A 24,406-nucleotide genomic window follows, 5' to 3' on the forward strand; every position below is an offset into this window, starting at 1 on the left:
GGAGGCAGGGAGGGTGGATCACAAGGTCAGGAGCTTGAGACCATCCTGGCCAACATGGTGAAACCCTGTGTCTACTAAAAAATACAAAAAAGTTAGCTGGGTGTGGTGGCACATGCCTGAGTCCCAGCTACTTGAGAGGCGAGGCAGGGAAATTGCTTGAACCTGGCAGGTGGAAGTTGCAATGAGCCGAAATCTCGCCACTGCACTCCAGCCTGGAGACAGAGCGAGACTCCGTCTCAAAAAAAAAAAAAAAAAGCTAAAAATAAATAAATAAATAAATGGGGGGGAAAAAGCTATGCCCACCAGAAACTGTAAAGGTGAACTTATTTGGAAAAAGAATATTTGCAGATGTATAGTTAAGGACCTCAAGATGAGATCATCTTGGATTATCTGGGTGGGCCATAAATCCAACAACAAATGTCCTTATATGAAGAGAAGACATAGACACAGCGGAAGAGGCAATGTGAAGATGGAAGCAGAGATTGGGGCAATGCATCTGCAAGCCAAGGAGCACCAAGGATTGCCAGCAAACACCAGAAATGAGGCAAAGGCATGGGACAGATTCTCCCTTAGAGCCCCCAGAAGGAACCAATGCTGCCAACACCTGGATTTTGGACTTCTGGCCTCTCGATCTGTGAGAGAATACAATTCAGTTGTGAACCCACTCAGTTTGTGGCAATTTCCTAGCAGCCCTAGGAAACTAATAAAATGACCAACTACCCAGGCTGCTGTCTCCTTCCTCCAAAATCAATCCTGGAGAAACCCCAGAACCAAGAGGAAACAAGAATTCTGGAAACTAGTGATTGAAAAAAATTCAAGGTGTCCCTAAATAGACAAGGTTGTCTTGTTTTGTGCTAGGATAGATGGGTGGCTACAGCTGAGAGGAAGGGTGACCCGAGGCAATAGTGAAAAGAGGAGTTGCAGAAAAGCTGATTAAATTCTGCACAGGCCTCCTTCCTAGGTTACTTGGGGCAACCACCAATTGACTCTTTTTCTTTTTCTTTTTATATTTTATTTGTTCTACTTTCTATCATCTTTTCACTTTAAAAAGAACTATGTGTCCATTATGTTTAATGTAAATTAGACACTGTGTGAGAGCAACTGACTCTTTACTGCAAAAAATCCTGCAATTGTCCACACTTCCTCTGCCAGTGTCCACAGGATGGTTTGGATGCAGGCACTAAGCCTTGTAGGAACAGGACATTGAATGAAAAGAGACACAAGGCTGAGTAATCCTCTGCTCTCCTTCAATCCCAGAGCTATTGCTGACAACCAAGAGCGGAGTCTCCCTTCCCGTAGGGCCCCTTCTTCCTATGTTTTTAATGGTGCAACCCTGACCAGAGGAGCTGCATAGTGAGTTGGCAGCAAATGGCAAAGATCAACAGTGGTTCTGTGGGTACACAGGGCTCCATCTGGGGCTCATCCCTCCCCTCTCCTCTGACTAACCTGAACTCACACAGATGCACCCTTCCTATTTCATCTAAAGCAGAATTGTGGAAATAAGAATAAAAAATGAATGTTAAAAAAGCTTGGCCGGGTGCGGTGGCTCATGCCTATAATCGCAGCACTTTGGGAGGCCGAGGCAGGCAGATCATTAGGTCAGGAGTTCAAGACCAGCCTGGCCACCATAGTGAAACCCTGTCTGATGGGGTTTCAAAAAATACAAAAAAAAAAAAAAAATAGCCAGGCGTGGTGGTGGGGGCCTGTAATCCCAGTTACTTGGGAGGCTGAGGCAGGAGAATCGCTTGAACCCAGGAGGCAGAGGTTGCAGTGAGCCGAGATGGCGCCATTGCACTCCAGCCCAGGGGACAGTGTGAGAATCCATCTCAAAAAAAAAAAAAAAAAAAGTTTAAGATTAGAGAAGGTGTTAGATATATGAAACAAGAGCAAGAAATCAAAAAGGAACCAAGTGAAAGCTATACTATTCTAAATAGAGAACATGAGAGATGGAATAAATAATAGGATGAATATAACTGAAGAATGAATCAGTGAGTTGGAAGATCAGTATGTAACAAATATGGTAGACAATAGACTGATATCTTTAATACATGAAGAGCCTGCGCAAATTGGAAATAAAACAAAACCCTAACACTACACATTTTAAATATGCAAAGGATATGGGCAAGAATTTCCAGCAGAAATGCAAAAGTCCAATAAATATTTTTAAAATCCACTTACTAGTAATACATTAAAATAAAATAAAGCAATGAAATATTGTTTTTAATCCCAAACTGGAAAAGAGGTAAAGCAATTACAATGGTCAATTTTGGATGTCTTCGACAACTGTTGAAATCCAAATACCATTAAAAGAGTTACAGTTTTTATCAGTGATCAGATTTTAGTGTAATACATGAAACTGAGGCTTGATAGAAAACAGGAGAGAAGGCATGAGTGCATGGGGTACATAGGGAGATGAGGGCAAGCATCACCAAGGAGCGGCAGTGAGGTAGATGCTCTCATGGACTGCTGGTGTACAACCTCCCTGGAGAGCAATTTTAAAATATGAATCAAGATCCTTTTGATCCACTAATCATCCAGAAATCTACACAGAAATATGCACAAAAATATGTGGCATCCATTGAATTCCAACCTCTTCTCTTTCAGGGGAAATATTCCTTAACTCTTCTCTCCTGTTGCCCTCAAAGGCAAAGCCTCTCCATCCTCCCACTCTGGAACTCACTGTAACTGTTCACATTGTTCAGGCTTTGCTAAACTGCAAGAAGAGTGGCTGCCTTCTGGATGATGAGGCAGAAAGGAGGAGGATGTCTGCATTCCTAATGGCAGTGGTCACCATACAAGCCTTATCCTGTCTACCTCTGTTGTTATTTTTTTTAATATCAAAACACATACCCCTTATCTGTTTAAGCCTCTCAGATCAGGTCTCTGGTTACCAGCAGTCAGATATAGTTCAAAGCTAAAAATTTTTAATAAAGCTTTTGTAGCTCTATTCACTAGCACACTGGCCATGAATTTCTTGGGCTGAAAGTCTGACAACCATTTCCTGAAATACTATGAAACTTTCCTTAATAATTGAGTAGTTAATGTTTTGTTTAATTTCTAAAATCCAGTTTTTCAGCAACTCTGGAGCAGGTGGATGATGATGGGTAGAGAGGTCTTGTGCAAGTAACACAGAATAGTGAGCAGATGTAGGCTTTAACATTTAAAATGGAAAGATCATCTGTAAAATATATTTTCTCCAGTTTTCCAAATGAAACTCAACCTCCTCTTAATGAAATGTATTGACCTGCAAATTTACGTGAAGGACCTGGTAAAAGATGGGCCAGACCAGCATCAGTGGCCAAACACATGGCCAAACACAGTGGCCAAACACATGGGCCAAACAGAAGGGGTAAGGCAGAGCAGCCCTCAGAAGTAGGGTCGATGGGGTATGGCTTCCACGATACCAGGAAGAATCTTGCTTCCTCTAGTCCATCTCAAGCTGGTGCCTAGGCTTCCTTCCATAAATCTTTATCATTTTATTTAGATTTTTTTAGGAAGGAGCCAGAGGGGAAAAGTTCCAATTGATAAGGATACCCAAGGTGATTAAGTTGATTACAAGAACCCACTACATAGATCTGATGAATTTAGAAGGGACTTCTAATCAAGAAGCAGCAGCTCTGAGATTCCTGGTTACTAGCTTTACGTGTCGCTCTTTTTTTATGTAACTTCTCGTTTAACTTTTAAGTTCAGGGGAAGAAGTGCAGGTTTGTTACATAGGTAAACTGTGTCATGGGGGTTCGTTGTACAGGTTATTTCTTCACCCAGGTATTAAGCCTAGTACCCATTAGTTATCTTTCCCAGTCCTCTTCCTCCTCCCATCCTCTACCTTCCAAGAGGCCCCAGTGTGTGTTGTTCCCCTCTATGTGTCCATGTGTTCTCATCATTTAGCTCTCACTTATAAGTGAGAATGCAGTATTTAGTTTTATGTTCCTGTGTTAGTTTGCCAGGGATAATGGCCTCCAGTGCCATCAATGTTCCTGCAAAGGACATGATCTCATTCTTTTTTATGGCTGCGTAGTATTCCATTTGGTGTATATTTACCACATTTTCTTTATACATGTTGCTCTTGATATCATCAATATATCATTAATCAAATCTTCCCTGTGTAGATCCTTCCCACTCTGTATTCATTTGTTCTTGCATTGCTATAAAGAAATACCTGAGACTGGGTAACTTATAAAGGAAAGAGGCTTAATTGGCTCACATTTCTACAGGCTGTACAGGAATCATAGCAGCTTCTCCTTTTGGAGAAGTCCTCAGGAAGCTTTCAGTCATGGCAGAAGTCAAAGGGGAAGCAGGTATCTTACGTGGCAGGAGCCAGAGCAAGAAAAAGTAAGGGGGAATGTACCACACAGTTTTAAACGACGTGGTCTTGAAAAAACTCACTCACTATAACAAAAACAGCACCAAGGGGATGGTGCTAAACCATTCATGAGAAATCCACCACCGTGATCCAACCACCTCCCACCAGCGCCCCCCCGCCTCCCGCCCCGCCAACATTAGAGATTACAATTTGACATGAGATTTGGGCAGGGACACAGATCCAAGCCATATCACACTCCTGCCTCCCTGTTGTTAGAAATGTTTACAATATCAAGTGTATTAATATGATTTATATTTAAAGTTTCTTTACCACTAGGCCTGGTGTGATTTCTTATGTTTAACAGATTTCTCTCTTGTCTTTTGGGACATTGTTTGAGAGAATAAAATGATTAATCTCCATATTCTTTGTACCTCTCAAGATTTCCTTGGGGATGCTCAGCTTGTGTATTTCAGTGTAGCATTCCTAAAGGTTGACTCATGGGATAGGTCTCTCTTCTGCAAAATTTACCCCATTTTTCTTAATGGTAAGTTACATCAATATTTTTATATAAAACCTGCATATAAATACTATTTAGAGCTTATAAAATTCTGTTGGATGTTTTTGATAATTATTTAAATGCAAGTATCATTGGAAGAGTTGTGGGTCTTATCACTGATACAGATTTTAGTGTAGTATCTGAAATGGGGACTTGATAGAAAACTTAGAAGAAAAGGAATGAGTGTACTTGGTATATACAGAAAAGAGGCCAAATATGACCAAATAGGGGAGGAAACTTTGGGAGGAGAGAAAGAGGAGGTGACCAGTACCAATAACGAGACTGGCATAGCTGTGATAAAGCTGAAGGCATGGTGGCACTCTGGCGCTCTGCTGGTTTAATCATCTTGTTTAAATTCACATGACATGTAAAGTTACTTTGAATGATCCATTAAGTTCATTTATTCTCCGTTCTCTTTTCTACCCTATTAAATATGTAGAAAAAAACATTTTTTACTGAAAAAATTTGAGAGAATAATTTTTTTATAATACCAGATTTTTTGAGCCTGAAAGAAACTAACAGGAATTACATAAGCAAGTATGCTGTTATAAAATAAATTTAGATAAAGACTTCCTAGTAGCAAGCAGTTAGGGGGAAGAGGAAGGAGAGAAAAGAATGAAACCAGATAAATCTATGTTTAATTGTTGAAGATTCAATACAAAAGTAAAGAGCAAAGAACAGCCAGGAGACTCCCGTGGGGACTTTTAGGGTGCCGAAAATGTTGTTTATTTCTTGACATGAACAGTAGTTACCCAGATGGTCACCTTACACTAATTCAGTAAGCTGTATATTTTTGTACCTTTTTTGTATATGCTAGTCATTTTCCAAATAAGAATTAAAAGAAAAAAAACAACTGAACCCTGAAAACAAAAGAGAGAGAGAGGCTGACCCAATTCAGGCAGACATATCTGAAGTAGGGGGAAAACCAGCAAATTGACCTCTTCATATTTCAAACAATACACTTGATACTTTTGGATATGTGTTCCCTGGTTTTGTGAACAGGCTGAAAGAATTTCCATCATGGGTCCCTTTTAGGCAATAAGGATTGGGTCAGTGGTTGTGCATGGAAAGGATACTTGATTTTCACAAAGGTTATATTTAATATAAAATATTCTACTTATCAAGTCTTCTCTACTCTGCATCAGGGGATACGAATAAGAATGTTGGAGAAGCATTATTCAAAATAGCCAAAAGTAGAAGAGGTGTCCATCAAAGTAAAATTGATAAATGTGCTATATTCTGGCTATATTTCGCCACAAAATAAAAGCTATCCACGACAATCCAGATCGATCTTCTTTTTTCAAGTGTTGGGCAAAAGAGAACAGAAACAAAAGGACACGTTTTCTATGATTTTGTTCTTATAAAGGCCAAATACACACAAAGCATAAATGATAGTATTTAGGGATACACATTTATGTGGTAAAAGTGTGAAGAGAAGCCAGACAGTGATGAGCATAGAAGGAGTGAGCAAGGAAGGCAGGGCCTAACATGTGCCAGCCCCACTCCAGGCTGACTGGGAAGACAAATCAAATGGAACAGACTCTCACTCCTTAAGGATGCTGAATAATTAGTGTCTAGAATCACAGCATCTCAGGACCAAAAGGACCCTAAAGATCACTAAGATAAGTGATCTTTTAATTTTTTACATTTCAATTTTTATTATTATATTTCAATAAAAATTAGGGAGTTCAATAGAGTATTTCCAAACTTCATTCCAACAGGTAAGGTATATTTACAAACATACTACAATCTATCACCGACGATTATTTCATACAAAGAAAAGGCGTGTCACCCTCACAAAGTAAGAAGTAAATAATTTTAGAATAAATGATAGCCGTTTACATTGAATAAATTTAGATTTATGAACCATGCTGCCTATTTCTTTCCAGGGACATAGTAAAAAAAAAAAAAAAAAAAAAGTTTTTTTTTTTTTGAGACAGAGTTTTGCTGTTGTCGCCCAGGCTGGAGTGCAATGGTGCGATCTTGGCCAACTGCAACCTCCACCTCCTGGGTTCAAGCAATTCTCCTGCCTCAGCCTCCCGAGTAGCTGGGATTGCAGGCTCCCACCACCACGCCCAGCTAATTTTTTGTATTTTTAGTAGAGACGGGGTTTCACCATCTTGGTCAGGCTGGTCTTGAACTACTGACCTCGGGTGATCCACCCACCTCGGCCTCCCAAATTGCTGGGATTACAGGCGTGAGCCACCGTGCCCAGCCAGTAAAAATTTTTAAATAAACTACCATCAATCCCTAGACTAGTTGGTGTATGAGAAACTTTGACCTTACCTACCACTAATCCAATACTTGAATCTTCTTCCCCAAATTCATAAAAGGTGTAACTGGGGCTTGCCTATGCTTGCATACTTCTGGTGAATTAGAACTCACCACTAGAGATGCTAACATATCTTCCTCTCAGAACATTTGTGACTGAATGCTCTTCTGCTGTTGAACCTAATTATTTCCCCTTCATTTGTGGTCTTAGACTAGTGACTGCACTTACTGTCTAAACTGTACAGTCTTCTATGTCTCAGCCTCAACCTGTGAGCAACACGCTTTATCCCCCTCCCTGTCATGACCCATGCTCCTTCTCACGTTGAAACATCTCAAATCCTCTGTACTATTTCCTATACATATCCCGAATCGTCAGCATCCTTAACTCTCTGCTTGAGGTGTTCCAATTTGTCTGTATCTAATTTTAAAATGTGATTTTCCAAACAGAGTACAACTTTCCAGGTTGGTTTGCCTCACCCAGAAGAGAGTAAATGCATCATCTCTTTCATTGAAGACATTCAACTTCTTCCCTCAATGTAGCCAAAAATTTCCTAAATCAACTCTCTCATTCCTATTAACTCATTTGATGAAAACAAGTTCATATGCCAGTGTGAGTCTAGAAGACTGGTTTCCCACAGAAAAAAGGAGAGGATGGCAGATCTTACAAACTAGTAAGATACAAGAATGGCCGGTCATTTATTTTTAAATGTTCTGAATTCACCTAATTTGTGCTTAGCATACATCTCTTCACTTGTGAGAAAGTATACCGTTAACAAGATCCTCAGACAGCTTTCAGAGGACTCACACATCCTCTTAATATGCCACTCCAGTCTAGTAAGCTCCAGAAAAAGAGTGGAGTGACTGTGCTGGGATTTGTCCTCGGTGACTGCTTGCTGGCACCACCTACTGGGATCAGCGTCTCTTAACAGTTTCTCCAGGTTCGTACACTCTTGGGAACGAAGACTGAGTTCCCCAATCTGCAGTTTGTAGAGTTTATTTTCTTCCCATCTTAGAAAATGTAAAGGATGTGAAGTTCTTGCTTGCAGTATCTTGTTACTCATGAGGTTAAAAAAGTCCCACTAGCAGCAGTTCCATGATCTCATTTGCATATTATCTCAGTAAACTACAACTTTGATTTGCCTGGGCCATGAGACACAAAGGTAAAATGATTAATATTCTTACCCATGTTGTTCATGATGAGAAAGTAAGACAATTTACAAAGAAATTATTAATAACAAAATTACTTTCATTTGTACTATTGAAAGTTAGTTAACACATATTCTTCTCTTCCTCATATATTTATATTTATAGTTTATCCCAGTTTCTAGAGTATTTAGCTATATATATATAAATATTTAGCTACATATATATATAAATATGTGTATTCTATTTGATAGCAATAAAAATTTACTCATGACCCACAACAAACATTTTGTAGAGAGACAGTATAAAATGCAGATGGTTTTGTGGGGGTGGAGGTTGTTTTTTATTTTGTTTTAGATACAGGGTCCCACTCTGTTGCCCAGGCTGGATGGAGTGCAGTGGTGTGATCATGGCTCACTGTAACCTCGATCTCCCGGACTTAAGCAACCCTTGTGCCTCAGCCCTTCGAGTAGCTGGAACTACAGGCATGAGACACCGTACCAGGTTAATTTTTTAATATTTTGTAGAAACAGGGTCTGGCTATATTGGCCAGGCTGCTCTCAAACTCCTGGCCTCAGGTGATCCTCCCACCTTAGCCTCCCAAAGCACTGGGATTACAGGTGTGGGCCACTGCACCTGACCTTTTTTTAAAAAAAATGTAACTTAAAAAAAAAAGATCTCTTTAATTAACTCATTTCTTCTTTGAGTGTGGCCAGCTTGAGGGAGGCTTTACTTTCTTCAGCTGGCAAAAATGTATGATACAGTCATTAAAAAGGCACTGAACCAAAGGTTATTAACATGAGGTCTTCCAATATTCAAGAGATTCATGGACAGAAATCAAGAGGTTCATGGACAGAAACCATTTCTAAATATATACATATATTTAGAATATATATATAGAATATATATATTCTAAATATATAATACATATATTATTATAAACATTATATATATAATTTTTTTGTTTTTGTTTGTTTGTTTTGTTTTGTTTTTTTTGAGACAGAGTCTCTCTCTGTTGCCCAGGCTGGAGTGCAATGGCACGATCTTGGCTCACTGCAACCTCTGCCTCCCAGGTGCAAGTGATTCTCCTGCCTCAGCCTCCCAAGTAGCTGAGATGACAGGCGCCCACCACTGTGCCTGGCCAATTTTTTGTATTTTTAGTAGGCACGGGGTTTCGCCATGTTGGCCAGGCTGGTTTCGAACTCCTGACTTCAGGTGATCCACCCACCTCGGCCTCCCAAAGTGCTAGGACTATAGGCGTGAGTCACCATGCCTGGCCAGTGAAAATATTTTTTAAAGGAATGAAAGAAGGGAGGAAGGGAAAGAGAAAGAGAGAAGAGAAAAGAAAATACACCTTTATTTTTTACTAACTTTTAAGTAAAATTAAAGTTTATAAAATATGATTGTAAGCCACAACATCACATTATAGTTGTTGAAGATATTTTGAAATATTGTTTTTGCTTATTGCTATTTCAAAATTACAATGGATAGGAGGCCTGCCTCTGGCTTTTATTATTTACTGCATTAATAAAGAAGCACATATATTACTATGTCTTGCATTTGCTTAAATATTCCAGTAGCTGCATTTCAATATAAGTGGCTTCCATTGCAATCCTATGCATCCTATTTTTTGCATTTAAAATCACAATGCTGAGAAGGAGTTCAGAAGTCTCACCAGACTGCCATAGGGATTAAGAGCTCCTGCATTAAACTCGTTTAAGAGCTTTGTTGGGAAAAACAGAATCCTTCAGGCCATCCTGTGCCAGGGGAACCAAATTGCCTCAGAATAGACAGAAGCTTCGCCTCTGTGGTTCTAGGCCCTGTCTTTAGAAGAGATGTTAATAATAATGAAAGACTCTCCTTTCTAGCCTGGAGAGTATTGCAGAATCCTGGAGAGTATGTCATCCTGGTGATTTTGGGTACCATTGGGTATTTCAGGGAAATAGTGCCATCTGGTGGCTGATGCTCCTCCTCCGGTGCACACTTCTGTTTGTCTTGTAATTAGAAACATTCATAGCAAAACACAGTGGCATTTAAAAGTATCAGCGCATAGCTCTTCCCCATTTCCGTCCACTGCATGTGTTTAGTTTTGTCAATTCACAAATCTCACAGATTCAATGAATGATAATGCTCAGTGTTCTGTGGAATCACATTTTTGTCTCCTTTTTAGAAATGTTTAGCAGAAGACAGTGATTGGCAACTTGAATTCCAATTCTCAAGTCTTCAATAATGGTAAAGGTCCCTCTTCCCTCAAAATAGCATTTTCATTTTTTATAATGCCTGGATCATTTCAAATACAAGGTGTATAAAGAGATATCAGGGCTGCAGGGTTGTGAGTGGGGCGTGCTATCTGCAGGCTTCAGTTGATGTTGATGTTAGTGGATTCCCAGGGTTTCTGACACACTGACCCTGAGTTTTCTTTCATATTTTGGTCAAGTTGCCCCGACTCAACAGTTACGATTCTGATTCTGGCTCTGCATGTGGGCTCTGCTACTTTTCCCCACCTTCTTTACTGCTTTTTACAACTTCCACTGCCCACTTCTTGGTCCAAGCTACCAGCCCTTTTTCTCAGATTATTGAAAGAGTCTCCTAACTGGTCTACCTTCTTCCACATTTTCCCCACTAAGTTCATTCCCCACATGGCATCCAGAATGATCCTGTAAAACCATAAGTTAGATCGTACCCACTCTCTGCTCACAATCCCTTTCCTTCAGAGAAAAAAATAGAAGTCTTCGCAGTATCCAAGACACTGTAATCAGGCTCGCAGATAACCCCCTAAACCCATCTCCTTCTCCACTTACCCTCACCAACAATACTGGCCTTCTTGCTGTTCTTCAAACAAAGCATGGCTCTGCCTCGGGACATCTGCACTTGCTGTTCCCTCTGCCTAAAATACTGTTCCTCCAGTTACTAACATGGCGCATTCTGCATTCTCTTGCTTCTTTCAAGGGCCCAGAGACTGTGTGGCCCTTCCTTTATTTTTCTCCATAGTATTTATCACTATCTAAATTTTTATGTGCTTTACTTATTAATTTTTGTTGTTTTCTTCCTCTTGTTAGAACACAATCTCCATGAGTATAGAGATTGTCATCTTTGCTTCTTATTAAAGTTTCCCTAGTGTCTAAAAAAAATTGCCAGTCATGGAGCAATCAAATGCTTGTTAAATAAAAGACTCATATTTCCTGCCATGATGAGATCCCAATCTACCTGTTAGATGGACTTTGTTTTACTGTGCCTGTTGTGAGATCTGTCCCACCTGGACTCTCCTGGCCTGTGAGGGTCACTGGATGATTCTCAGGTATGTTCTGAGCTATGGCAGGTTTCTCTGCTGCTTATGGCATCAAAGCATCATTCCCGAGTTATAAACCTTAATGTTGAATGTCCTTCCTGAAAATAGCATAGGATGACTCAAAAAGTGGCTCTATTGATAACAAAGATACTTCTATCAAAATTGAATGTACAAAGTTTACTAAATGAAATGTCAAAGTAAGAGCAAGCAATATTTATAAATTTGTATATTATTTTTAAAGTGATTTTAAATGTGTCTGTGTCACTACATAAATTAATATTATAAGGAGACATATGGCTAGTTCACTTATGTCTATAAAAATTTAGTTAACCAAATTGGCCCAAATATACTACTGGGGCTTCTTCAACTAATGGAAGAGAGGAGCTCTGTATATTCAAGCATATATAGTATTTACTGAGACTGTCTCCCTTCCTCCTTCGCTCCTTCCCTTCCTCCCTTTCTCTCTTCCTTCCTTCCTTCTCCCCTCACCTCCCCTCCCCTCCCCTCCCCTCTCCTCCCCTCCTTTCCTTTCATTCTTTGAGACAGGGTCTTGCTCTGTCGCCCAGGCTGGAATGGAGTGGCACAATTATAGCTTAATGTAGCCTCAAACTGGGCTCAAGTGATCCTGCTGCCTCAGCCTCCCAAGAATCTGTGACTATTGGCATGCACCACCACACCTGGATAATCTTTTAAATTTTTTTTGTAGAGATGGGTGGGGTCTCGCTATGTTGCCCAGGCTGGTCTTGAACTCCTGGCCTCAAGTGATTCTCCAACCTCAGCCTCCTGAAGTGCTGGGATTACAGGCATGAGCCACAGCACCTGGCCTAGCCTCTCTTCCCTCTCTTCTTCCTCTGCCTTTCTACTCTTCACCTTTTCCTCCACTTCCCTTTTCTACTCTTCTCATCCTCCTCTTCTGTTTTATCTTCTTGACCTTTGTGCTTTGCTTTCTCTTCATCCTTTCTCATTATTTTCAAATATATACCTTTAAAAGATCTCCATTCTCCTTGGTCATGTGTACCCATTCTTGTTCACGTGTCAATTTCTAGAGGATAGAAAATAATTCAGAAGAAGAGTGGGGAAAATCAAATCTTCTTAGGTTGCTGAGAATGTCTAGGCACCTACACTGATGGACAAAGTCTGAGAATAGTCATGGGGAGGATGATTCCAGCCATAAACCTGGCAAAATATCACTCATTGCCCTCCCAGGTGTGGTGCTTCTCAGCACATAATTGCAAAAAAGCGGGGTTTTTTTTTAAGTATAGGGTATGTCTTAGTTATTCCTTCTGTTGCAGGTATGAATTTGCTGCAAGAATCAGCTTTTTTTTTTTTTCTAAATTGAAAAGATTTGGCTAAGCTGCCACCCACTAGAGGTGGTGGAATATTTTCAGTAGTGTCTCTAGAAGTCCCTCCCTCTCTCATACATCATGAAGAGTCCCACAGGGCTTTAACTGCCAGAAAAAAAATCAAGGGACAGAGTCTTTAATCTTTAGTTCATTGTGATTGTCAAAGAAATGCTCATTCCCCAAGCCCTTTGGACCCTCAGAGGCATTCCCTTCTGCTCCACCTTGTGTTCCCCTACATTGCGGGAGTCCTGCCCACCGACCCCCACTTCCACCTCCACTGCAGTCCCATCACCACCTGCACTGCTCCCTGACACCTGGAATGCTTTCCCTCTTGGACATCTCAGGTCCATTCTTCAAGGAGCCCGGCTTTCCTTTATCTTTCTTTTATATTCTTTTCTTTTAAAGTCTGTTCTGTCTTGCTGATGAGCCAAGGGGTGAAGAAAAGGGAAAATACCTCTCATTCTTTTTGTTACAGCTATGAGAATGAGACTGAATTAATGCCTCAGTATATTATTTGCTCATGCTTCTATTTTTTGATTATCAGACTTGGGGGAGATTTTCTCAAAAGCTCCTGCTGGAAATATTTGAACAAACTGTTAGAATGTACTTTTAATTTTTTTTCATTTATTCCTAGGTAATGTTTCTTGATTTTCATTATTTCTTATTTTTTGTTTCATCTCTATGAAAAGGACAGAATGGCTAAAACGAGCAAGTCTGGAGTTTGAGGTACAGTTGTGTAGACAAGGATACATTCTGAGAAATGTGTTGTTAGAAATGTCTTTCAGCTGGCCACGGTGGCTCACGCCTGTTATCCCAACACTTTGGGAGGCCGAGGCGGGCGGATCACGAGGTCAGGAGATCGAGACCATCCTGTCTAATATGGTGAAACCCCATCTCTACTAAAAATACAAAAAATTAGTCGGGCATGGTGGCAGGCGCCTATAGTCCCAGCTACTTGGGAGGCTGAGGCAGGAGAATGGCGTGAACCCGGGAGGAGGAGCCTGCAGTGAGCCTAGATCGCGCCACTGCACTCCAACCTGGGCAAAAGAGTGAGACATTCCGTCTCAAAAAAAAAAAAAAAAGAAAGAAATGTGTTTCATCATTGTGTGGACATCACAGGGTGCACTTACACAAACCTACGTGGTACAGCCTACTATACACCTAAGCTATATGGTATGGCCTGTTGCTCCTAGGCTACACACCAGTACAGCATGTTATTGTGCTACATAACTGTAGGCAATTGTAACACAATGGTCAGTATATGTGTATTTAAACATATGTAAACAGAAAAGGTACAGTAAAAATATGATACAAAAGATAAAAAATAGTACTCCTGCCTAGGGCACTTACCATGAATTGAGTGCGAGACTGGAAATTGCTGTGGGTGACTCACTGAGTGAGTGAATGGAAAGGCCTAGGACACTATGGTATACTGCTGTAGACTTTATAAACACTGTACACTTAGGTTACATTAATTTTTTAAGTAATTGTGCTATGACATTATGACTGCAATGACATCACTAGGTGACAGGAATTTTTAGCTCCATTATAATTTTGTAGAACCACTGTTGTATATGTGGATGGTTGTTGATTAAAATGGCATTATATGGCCCATGACTGTACGTTACACTACTATTCCATTAGTGTGTTTATTCCACCTTTCCCCAGATCCTTTTTTTAAAAAGATTGATCTTGTGAATACTTATTTTCCCTACTGTATTAAGAATAATGCATGTGGGATAACATTTCTTTTGAGGCTAACTCCGAAGTCATTAAATGGCCAAAATCCCTGGTTGCCTTATAAGACAAGGGTCTTTAAGACCAATCCCTGAAAATATTCCTTTATACAAGCTCATAAAATCTGTTCTATCTTTTCACTCCCTACTATCAGCACATTGGTCTGGTCTGCTGAGGAAACTGAAATAATCCACTGTTAATAATCCTGTAGTGGATCCTGCCAGTAGACTGTCCGAATCCCCACCCTTGCCTCTTCAGTACACATTGTCCAGCCTTCAATTGCCAGCAGGTGGATCTTTTTCTGAAAGTTTCTCTGATGCCACCAGATGCCACGTTGATGCTCATATAGCAGACCAGAAATATTAGGGAAATACTACCCCCACACCCACCCTTAGAAGCAGTCGTCAACCAATGACTGACGGGAGTTCATCTATGAATGCCCCAGCTTCTGGACCCCTTGGGTGGGCTATCTCTGAGGTATATGTACTACATTAGCTTCCAAAGTTCCCTAACAAGATGGCTCTTCAGTTACCCACAATGGCAAATTGTTTGACAATGTTGGTTATCTTCTGTTCCCTGCCTCACTCCCCATTCCCATACAGACATTCCCAGACTAAGCCATTTGCACTTGAATCTTTGTTTTAGGGCCTTATTAAGATCTAAACTTCCCTCCTGCAGAAAGACAACACAGAGGTCTCTTTCTGAAAGACAACTTCTGCCCTCTTACCCCACCCAGAGCTACCCCAGATGCCTCTCCTGACTGCCAGGCCAATAACTGAGGTCAAATCCCAGAGAAATACCAGGCCTGATGAGGATACAGAGAGATTGTACCCTAAAGGACCTGCAACAGTTACCTACAGCATTTACTTTCAAGAGTTGGGGAGTTCTCAGAGGCAGGACTATGAGAGTTCTTGACCAAAGGGCTGGAAGACAAAAGTGAACAAACAAGAGTGCATTGACTTGGGGTCACTTTCTTAGGATACGGTTTTTAGCACCCTGGTAAGGCCCTAGGGATGGGACAAACACATGGCTATGTGGCTTTCCAAAACCTAGTAAAAGCAGTGCCCAGTTGCTGAGCAAAGGTGAAATGCCTGAGTTGCCACAGCAGATGGTAAAAAAGATGGAAAAAAATAGATGGAAAATAAGATCAGAAACAGTTCACATTCCTTGGAATGAACAACGATACTCATTTACAGTTTTGCACCAGGGCTATGTTAGCTCGCCCACCCTCTGTCTTAATATAGTCCGAAGAGATCTGGACCATCTGGACATCCTGTAGAATATCACATTTGATCCATTACATCAATAAAATGAAGACATGGCTGCTATGCTAGGAATCTTGGTAAGAAACATGTGTTCCAGAGGGCAGGAGAGAAATCTTACAAAAATTCAGGCACAGGCCACTTTGGTGAAGCTTCCAGGAGTCAGATGAGAATGTACACAAAGTATAACATTTTCATGTGCTAATACCCATCAGAAAGCATCCACTAAAGGAGAAACATTGAACAATTAAGTAGACAAAATATCGTGGCCAGTTGACATTGGTCAGTCTTCAGCATTGGGCATGATGGACACATGAATAGAGTGAACACAATGGCAGAGGTGAGGGCTACAAATGTGCCCAATAGCGTGAACTTATACTCACCAAGGCCAATCTAACTGCTGCTTCCTCTAAATGTAGAGTCTTCCAGCAACAGGAACAAATGCAGCACTCCTGATATGGCCCTATTTCCTAAAGAGACCAGCAAGCCACTCGGTGGCAACTTGACAACATTTGGGCTCCTTTTATTCTGGAAGGGCCAACAGTTTCCCCTCAGTGGGACAGTCTTATTCCAAATATGAGTTTGCCTTTCCTACCCACAGAGCCTCAGCCAGCATCAATATCCAGACGTTTATGCAGTGCGTGACCCACAAGCATGTAATCCTATGTAACATAGCATCCAAACAGGGGCCACAACTGACAGCAAAGTGGGCGCAGGAGTGAGCCCATGGTTGTGTGATTCCCAGATCGCATCACAGATGCTCCATCAAGAGGCAACCAACCCACAATAGAATATTTCAGTGGCCTATCGAAGGCACAGCTGGAGAACCAGTTGACAGGCAATAGTCTATAAAAAGGAGGTGCTATCCTCCAGAATGCAGAATAAATAAATCAGAGATCTCCATAGAGTGCTATGCTCCTAATAAGAATACATGGGTCGAGGAACCAAGGGAAAGAAGCAGGAATCATCATTCTTACCATTATTTTCAATGGCCCTCTGGGGAAATGCATGTTTCCTGTCACCATAACTCTGGGCTCTGCGGGTTTAGAAGTCCTTGTCTTCAAAGGAGACACACTCTTGCCAGGGGACAGAGCAAGAGTTTCATTGAACTACGGATGTCTCCTGGACATTTTGGACTCCCTGTGTACAAGATTAACAGGTAAGAAGGGGCGTCTCCATCTGGGCAAGTGTGATTAACTCTGATAACTAGAAGAGGGAGGACTGCTTTTGGTCAACTGAGACATGGAGGAATACATATAGAACCTAGGCGATCCACTTAGGTGTCTCTCAGTTCTCCTTAGCCCCCACTGTAATGGTAAATGAACATAGGAAGCAACCCTTGGCTTAGAGGCTATGATTACTAGAGTCTCAGACCCTGTAAAACCAATGATTTAAGTCACATGACCAGGTTAGTCATCAAGACCTGCCAAGCTAATAGCCAAGGATGAGGTGAATTTAGAATGGATAGTGCTGGAGTGAGATGATGACTACTTGCTGCAGCCCCCAGGAGACTATACTTTGTCCCCCTGGTCTCTCTCTTCTAACTTTCCCCTCCTGAGCAGAGGGCCATAGGAACAATGGAGGAGCCGCTCCGCAAACACAGATGGAGAAATAGCCCTGTGCTATGAGGGGGAGACCCTGGCAGCCATGGAGTGAACTGCTCCAATCTCCTTTCAAGAGAGAACCGGCTGCGAGAGGTGTAGTTAGCTGATGCCTCCAGCTGCCACAACTTCAGCATCCACCGCAGCATTCATGCTGAAGCCATGCACTCCCTGGGTTGCTCCCAGCCAGTGACTAAGCACAGCAGGGGTACTTGAGCTAGGCCTTTCCTACTCAATTTAGCTTTCCTTTAAGGAGAAATCTTTGCTCTGCAGTGCCATGCTGGCCTTGCCCAGGCTTTCTCAGAGCTTTACTACAGTCTGAAGACTTTCTACCACATCCTCCTTCCTTCTGCCTCTCTCTCGACATGCGTCAGATCTGTATCATGGTATCAGGTGCTCCCTATTTACTGCTATTTCCTCTCCCCTCATCTTATTGTGAAGTTTTTCTCACAACATGTCTTTTGGCCTCCTAATTCTATCTTGACATCTGCTTCCTGGAGAATTTAAACTGACATAATAGGTTTGAGCAAGTGGGTTAATTTTTTTCTTCATCTTAAAAGGAAGAGGTAGGCTGGGCACAGCTGCTCATGCCCATTAATCCCAGCACTTTGGAAGACCAAGGTGGGAGGATCACTTGAGGTCAAGAGTTCAAGACCAGTCTGGGCAACATAGCAAAACCTGTCTCTCCAAAAAAGAAAAAAAAAAAAAAAGGAAGAGAGGAATATTGGGTAGGTAAGTAGAGCTAGATCATTATTCTAAGTACCAACATGAAATTTCTATAATTTTAAAAAGTGGGAGGAATAATTAGAAAATTCTTTTTTTTCTATTTTTAATTTTTTTAATTATACTTTAAGTTCTAGGGTACATGTGCACAACGTGCAGGTTACATATGCATACATGTGTCATGTTGGTGTGCTGTACCCATTAACTCGTCATTTACATTAGGTGTATCTCCTAATGTAATATCCCTCCCCCATCCCCCCAGCCCATGACAGGCCCCAGTGTGTGATGCTCCCCACCCTGTGTCCAGGTGTTCTCATTGTTCAATTCCCATCTATGAGTGAGAACATGCGGTGTTTGGTTTTTCGTCCTTGCGATAGTTTACTCAGAATGATGGTTTCCAGCTTCATCCATGTCCCTACAGAGGACATGAACTCATTCTTTTTTATGGCTGCATAGTATTCCATGGTGTATATGTGCCACATTTGCTTAATCCAGTCTATCATTGTTGGACATTTGGGTTGGTTCCAAGTCTTTGCTATTATGAATAGTGCCACAATAAACATACGTGTGCATGTGTCTTTATAGCGGCATGATTTATAATCCTTTGGGTATATGTCCAGTAATGGGATCGCTGGGTCAAATGGTATTTCTAGTTCTAGGTCCTTCAGGAATCGCCACACTGTCTTCCACAATGGTTGAACTAGTTTACAGTCCCACCAACAGTGTAAAAGCGTTCCTATTTCTCCACATCCTCTCCAGCACCTGTCGTTTCCTGACTTTTTAATGATCACCATTCTAACTGGTATGAGATGGTATCTCATTGTGGTTTTGATTTGCAAGAAAATTATTCTTTATTCATATTTGAAACGAACAAGTTTCTTATTTGTTCACCTAATAAAATATATGCTTGGTTATCAAGTCTTCATTGCTCACAAATTAGGGAAATCACAAGAAAAAACTAATTGATACTTTCCAAAGGAAATAACTTTTATCAAGCCTGAAAGCAGAATTTTAAAAACTTAAAATGCCAACATATTAATTGTTCTTATCCTAGACAAAAAACTGAAGCTAGTATGTGTTGCTTGAGGAGTTTTGTTTGACAAAACCGTAGCGCATTATAAATGCACTGTGTATAAGTGACAATTCTTGGGCTTTAAGTGATATTACCTACTTTTTATTTCATTTCTCCATCATGTGCTGACACAAGCTTTTATTAAGGTGAGACTACTACAATCAGATAAACTTACGTCTTAGCCATATAATTTTCTGCTGCTCCAAAGTTTGTCATCAAAGAAAACAAAATAGGACAAGGTTAATACTGTGTTTACTAGACAGCAACTACAGCATTATGAATGCTCAATTAATGTTTAGACTACATTAGTGCACTTTGTAGCAAATGTATGATATTGGAAAACATAATGTACACTATTCAGAAGCAGTTCTTTTTCACTAAAGAAAAATGTGTTGGCAACTGCTCCGTTTCCATGGATTTATGATTCTAATAGGTCCTGAAAATAAAGCCCAATCCTTGCCAAAATATCACTTATGCTTTATATCAGTAACATGCCCTCTATCTCTGCTTATGCATTTGAGAAACAGAAAAACAACACAGTTCATTAAAAATCCACTAATTAGAACTCCAGAGAATTGATTTTGGGAAGGGGAAGATGTATGGGAGCTGACACCTTAACCTATTTTATTTTTATGAAGAAAAGAAAATTGTGCAAAATTATTTGAAATTGAAAAAAGAAGCAAACATTTTCCAGAATATGTTTGAAAGTGTATAGTTCAAATTTAAATCATTTTTTAACATCTAATGGTATTAAATCACTTTAGGAGAACTCAATCAGCAAGAAAGATACAGTTCTCTCCAATGTTCTACTTACAGAGAGAAGAATATTGTATATTTAATTCTTAAATTCTGGTGCCTGCAATACAAAGAGGAACCAGGAGATTTAACCCCTAGTTAACTAAAAAGTCAAATCAACAGGCCTGGGGCAGTGGCTCACACCTGTAATACCAGCACTTTGGGAGGCCAAGGCAGGTGGATCACCTGAGGTCAGGAGTCCAAGCCCACCCTGGCTAACACCGTCTCTACTAAAAATACAAAAATTAGCCGGGCCTGGTGGTGCACGCCTGTAGTCCCAGCTACTTGGGAGGCTGAGGCAGGAGAACTGCCTGAATCCGGGAGGCGGAGGTTGCAGTGAGCTGAGATCGTACCACTGCCCTCCAGCCTGGGTGACAGAGCAAGACTCTGTCTCAAACAAACAAACAAAACTTGAACCCCATTCCTTAAATAACTGGGTCTTAACCTTAGCTGCATGTTAGCATGATCTAGGCACCAAATTCTCAATGCTCAGGTCCCACTCCAGACCAATTAAATCAGAATTACTGCTATTTAAAGAAACAAAAACAAAAACTCCACAGGTGATTCAATGCGCTGCCCAGATTGCTATCCACCACCTGGGATACTATAGTTATTTTAAGTTTTTAAACCAGATTAGTTTAAGTCACAAATTAAATCTCTACTGCTGGATAAAAGCATATTTGCTAAGTGACCTTTAATTTTACCAGAGTACTAGAAAAAGAATGAAATCCAAATGCCTGGTTAACATTATACCTGATGGTCTTTCAATTCTGGGGTGGCTGTGTAATCCAGTTCTTGGCACTGAAATAGAAGGGAGACTCCTGCTGGGTCTTTTCCTTCTGGGATAAAAGGACAGAACCCCACTGGGAGGAAAAAGTGGATTTCATTTCTTTCTCCACTTTCACTAGCCCTGAACTCTTAGATAAATACGGAAACTGAGGAGTACATCTTGCAATCAAAAAGCAGTAAATGGGAGAATAAAATGTCAACATTGAGGATGGTGGTAGAACAGAGACTGGAAGAGCTTGGGTCTTTGATGACATTGTTGTGTCATTGAACTACAACAACCAAGTACCTTCCAAATTTTTATGTTAAGAAAATGATTGCTTAAGCCACCATTAGCTGAACTTTCCGTTATGTGAAGTCAGATGTATTTTTTTTTCTTTTTTTTTCTGAGACAGAGTCTCACTCTGTCGCCCAGGCTGGAGTACAGTGGCACAATCTCCATCCACTCACTGCACCTCCGCCTCTCCAGTTCAAGCGATTCTCCGTGCTTCAGCCTCCGGAGTAGCAGGGAGTACAGGCATGCACCACCACACCCGGCTAATTTTTGTATTTTTGTAGAGATGGGGTTTCACCATGTTAGCCAGGCTGGCCTTGAATTCCTGGCCTCAGGTGATCCACCTGCCTTGGCCTCCCAAACTGCTGGGATTACAGGTGTGAGCCACAGCGCCCAGCCCCAAAGTATTTCAAATGGTTACACCTTGGTTCTCTCTTAAGCTACGAATCACTCAACATTTACTATTGGCTAAGAACTTTAAGATATTATCACTTTTAAGCCTCACAGCAACTCCAGAAACAAGTGTTGTTATTCCCATTTTACATGTGCAGAAACTGAGGCCCATACAAGTTAACTATCTTGTCCTTGGCCATACAGAATTTAGATTGTAAGCCAGGTTCCTTTGATTCTAACCTCAATGCTCTTCATTGCATTGCTATAGTACTCTTATTAACCTCTTGGATGTGTGCAAGTCTAGTTGCTCTGATTAAATTGTGTATCACGCAGGAAGAGCATCTTAGGCTTGTAGGAGTACACCTAGTGGTCTACATTTAGATCATTAGATATTTGAAGAATTAATGGGTTTGCTTGACAAAAAAAAAAAATACAGGATAAACTTTTTTTGTGCTGTTCTGCAAAACCACACGATGCTTTCAATTCACTCCAAAAAAAAAAAAAAAAAAAAAAAAGCCAAATCAATCCACTTTCACATAAGACTTGATAAAAACGTTTTTAATAATAAGGGCTTTGGTGTGTGATAACATTTTTTTTTTCCTCCCTGGTGAAAAGGCAAATGAATACTAGGGTTTTGGTGTAGATGCTTAAGACAACTACGTGGACCTATCTTCAAGGATATGGGGTGCTGCTATCTGTCGAGTTGAAAACACAAACGTATCCCTTCCCAGGGTTGTGTGATAGGGTGTATTCTGCGATTTTTTTTTTCTTTTTGGCCAGCATTTACTTGTCAGGTGTTTCAAGGTGTCTAATATCTCCACCACTATGCTATTTGCCCAAAAGGCACAGCTGATGGGCCTCCTGCAATTCCTGTTCCATATTCTCTTCTCTTAGCACTTACTGAATTATTGAAAGCAGTACGGAGGCAGCCACGTTGAGTTTAGAGTCAGGCTCACTGGACCAAAGCTACTGTGTTTTGCCTTTCTCTGTAAAATGAGAAAAGACCTATTTAAAACTGTTCTTATGAGACTTAAATGAGCTGAAATGTAAACCAGTAACAGTTAAGGTAGACAACAAGAACTTATCAAATATCTATGTGCTGCATAGTGAGATAAGTGCCTGGAAAGTAATGATGGCCCCTGTCATCAAGAAGCATACAGTCTACTAAATTACCAGTTTCAATTCTAACTCCTTAGTGGCCAGAAAACGGAGTAAGTTGGAAGATAGTAAAATCTGAAGTCTGGCACCTGGGATCAAGTGCCAGTTCCTCAACTTTACAGATGTAGTGGGTTGAATAGTCTCCAAAAGATATGTGTATGTCCTAACTCCCAGAACACGTGAAAGTGACCTTATTTGGGAAAAGGGCCTTTGCAGATGTGATTAAGGACCTCCAGATGAGATGATCTTGGATTATCCCCGTGGACTCTAAATTCAATGTTCAGTGTCCTAAAAACACACAGAGAAGTGACACAGGCACAGGAGAAGGCCATTAGAAGACAGGCTGAGATTGGAGTCATGCAACAACAAGCCACGGACCGCCTGGAACCATTAGAAGCTGAAGAAGCAAAGCATTCTCCCCTAGAGCCTTCAAAAGGTGCAGGGCTCTGCCAACAGCTTGATTTTGGAATTCTTGCCTCTAGAACTGTTAAAGAATAAAATTCTGTTGCTTGACACGACCAAGTTTGTGGTGTCAGTTTCTTCATCTGGAAAATGGGGCATACATCCTAACCACAATCTTATTTCCTGAAGTATAAAATGGAATAACAGCACTTTCCAGGCACGAGCAGACACTAAAAATGGCAAACATTTATTGAGAGCGTTCCATGCTAATCGCTTTGCAAGTATAACTTAATTATTTCTATTTTATTGATCAGGAAGCCAAAGCTCATAAAAACTGTGTAATTTTCCCAGAGCCACACAGCTAGCATACGGTATTACAATTCAAATCGACTCCACGCTGGACTGCTGAGGAAGTATGCAAATTAACACACTTTAGAAACTTTAGGTACTTCAATATTTGTTCAGGCTACGGGATGCAGGCCTCTTATTAATCGCGCCAGCCAAGTCTCTCCTTCAGCAGCCTGTTCTGCTTCGCAAGAGATCTCCCTTTCTTTCCAGCACGGAAGCCACAGGGTTAATGACGTCATTTCCCGTGGCCGTTGTCGCGTCCTCTGCCCGACGGATTCTTTCAAGGGCCAAAATCCTCGCGCCTCAAGAGGAGGCATAACAGCAGCGGACCAATAGAAATTCCGAATTTTTGTATTGTCTGGTAAGCTCCACCTGATCTGGTAAGTCTGGTAAGTCCCTCATCCGCCGCGGAAGATGAAAAAAAGCAGCCAGGGGGCGGAGCAAGGCAAGGAAGCGGAAGCGGAAGCGGAAGCGGAGAGGCGGTCGGGATCCGCTGCGCGAGCTGTTTCTGTCCCACGTGTGCGGTGAGTGTGGCAAGCTCAGCGGTCGCTCCTGGGAGGGATTCGCACCCTGCCGGGCGCTGGAAGTCGGGAAGGTCTCCCGGGGCTGTTGTCCACTGGGCAGTCTCCTCTGGCCTCTTTCTGGGCTAGGAGTTTGGGACTGACTGGAGCCTGGCAAGAAGGGCGGGACTCCGACCTCTCCCACCACGTTGCCCTCCTTGCTGGGTTAGACTCCGTGCTGGGTTAGACTGGACTAGCTTCACTCTAGAATCCCAGCCCGTGCTCGGCCTGATCAGCCTGTCTGTGCTGCTTCACAAACACCAACTCCAGTGCTAGGTGGTGTGCCTGAACGTACGCAGATTATAAGTGCAGGGAGGAAACGAACTGGATGCTGAGTTGGGAGATGGTGGAGTCTGAAGAAGTGATCTTTAAGCGGAGATCTGGAAGCTC

At 41.3% G+C, this 24,406-nt stretch overlaps 2 protein-coding genes across 2 annotated transcripts in view; both read left to right on the forward strand.

Moving 5' to 3' along the window:
* LOC129043472 (histone-arginine methyltransferase CARM1-like) overlaps positions 1-23,775 on the forward strand; it is a 322,921-nt gene extending 299,146 nt beyond the window's left edge. Inside the window, 1 exon segment of the mRNA XM_063650130.1 lies at positions 23,667-23,775. Within this exon segment, the coding sequence (XP_063506200.1) occupies positions 23,667-23,775 (109 nt within the window).
* The window catches only part of PUM3 (pumilio RNA binding family member 3), a 40,332-nt gene continuing 39,615 nt past the window's right edge, over positions 23,690-24,406 (forward strand). The window contains exon 1 of the mRNA XM_054500148.2: positions 23,690-23,980. Coding sequence (XP_054356123.1) covers positions 23,871-23,980 — 110 coding nt within the window. The 5' untranslated portion in view covers positions 23,690-23,870. The remainder of the gene's footprint in view (positions 23,981-24,406) is intronic.

The sequence above is a fragment of the Pongo pygmaeus genome, chromosome 13, assembly GCF_028885625.2.
Source record: "Pongo pygmaeus isolate AG05252 chromosome 13, NHGRI_mPonPyg2-v2.0_pri, whole genome shotgun sequence".
In the NCBI taxonomy this organism is placed as follows: Eukaryota; Metazoa; Chordata; class Mammalia; order Primates; family Hominidae; genus Pongo; species Pongo pygmaeus.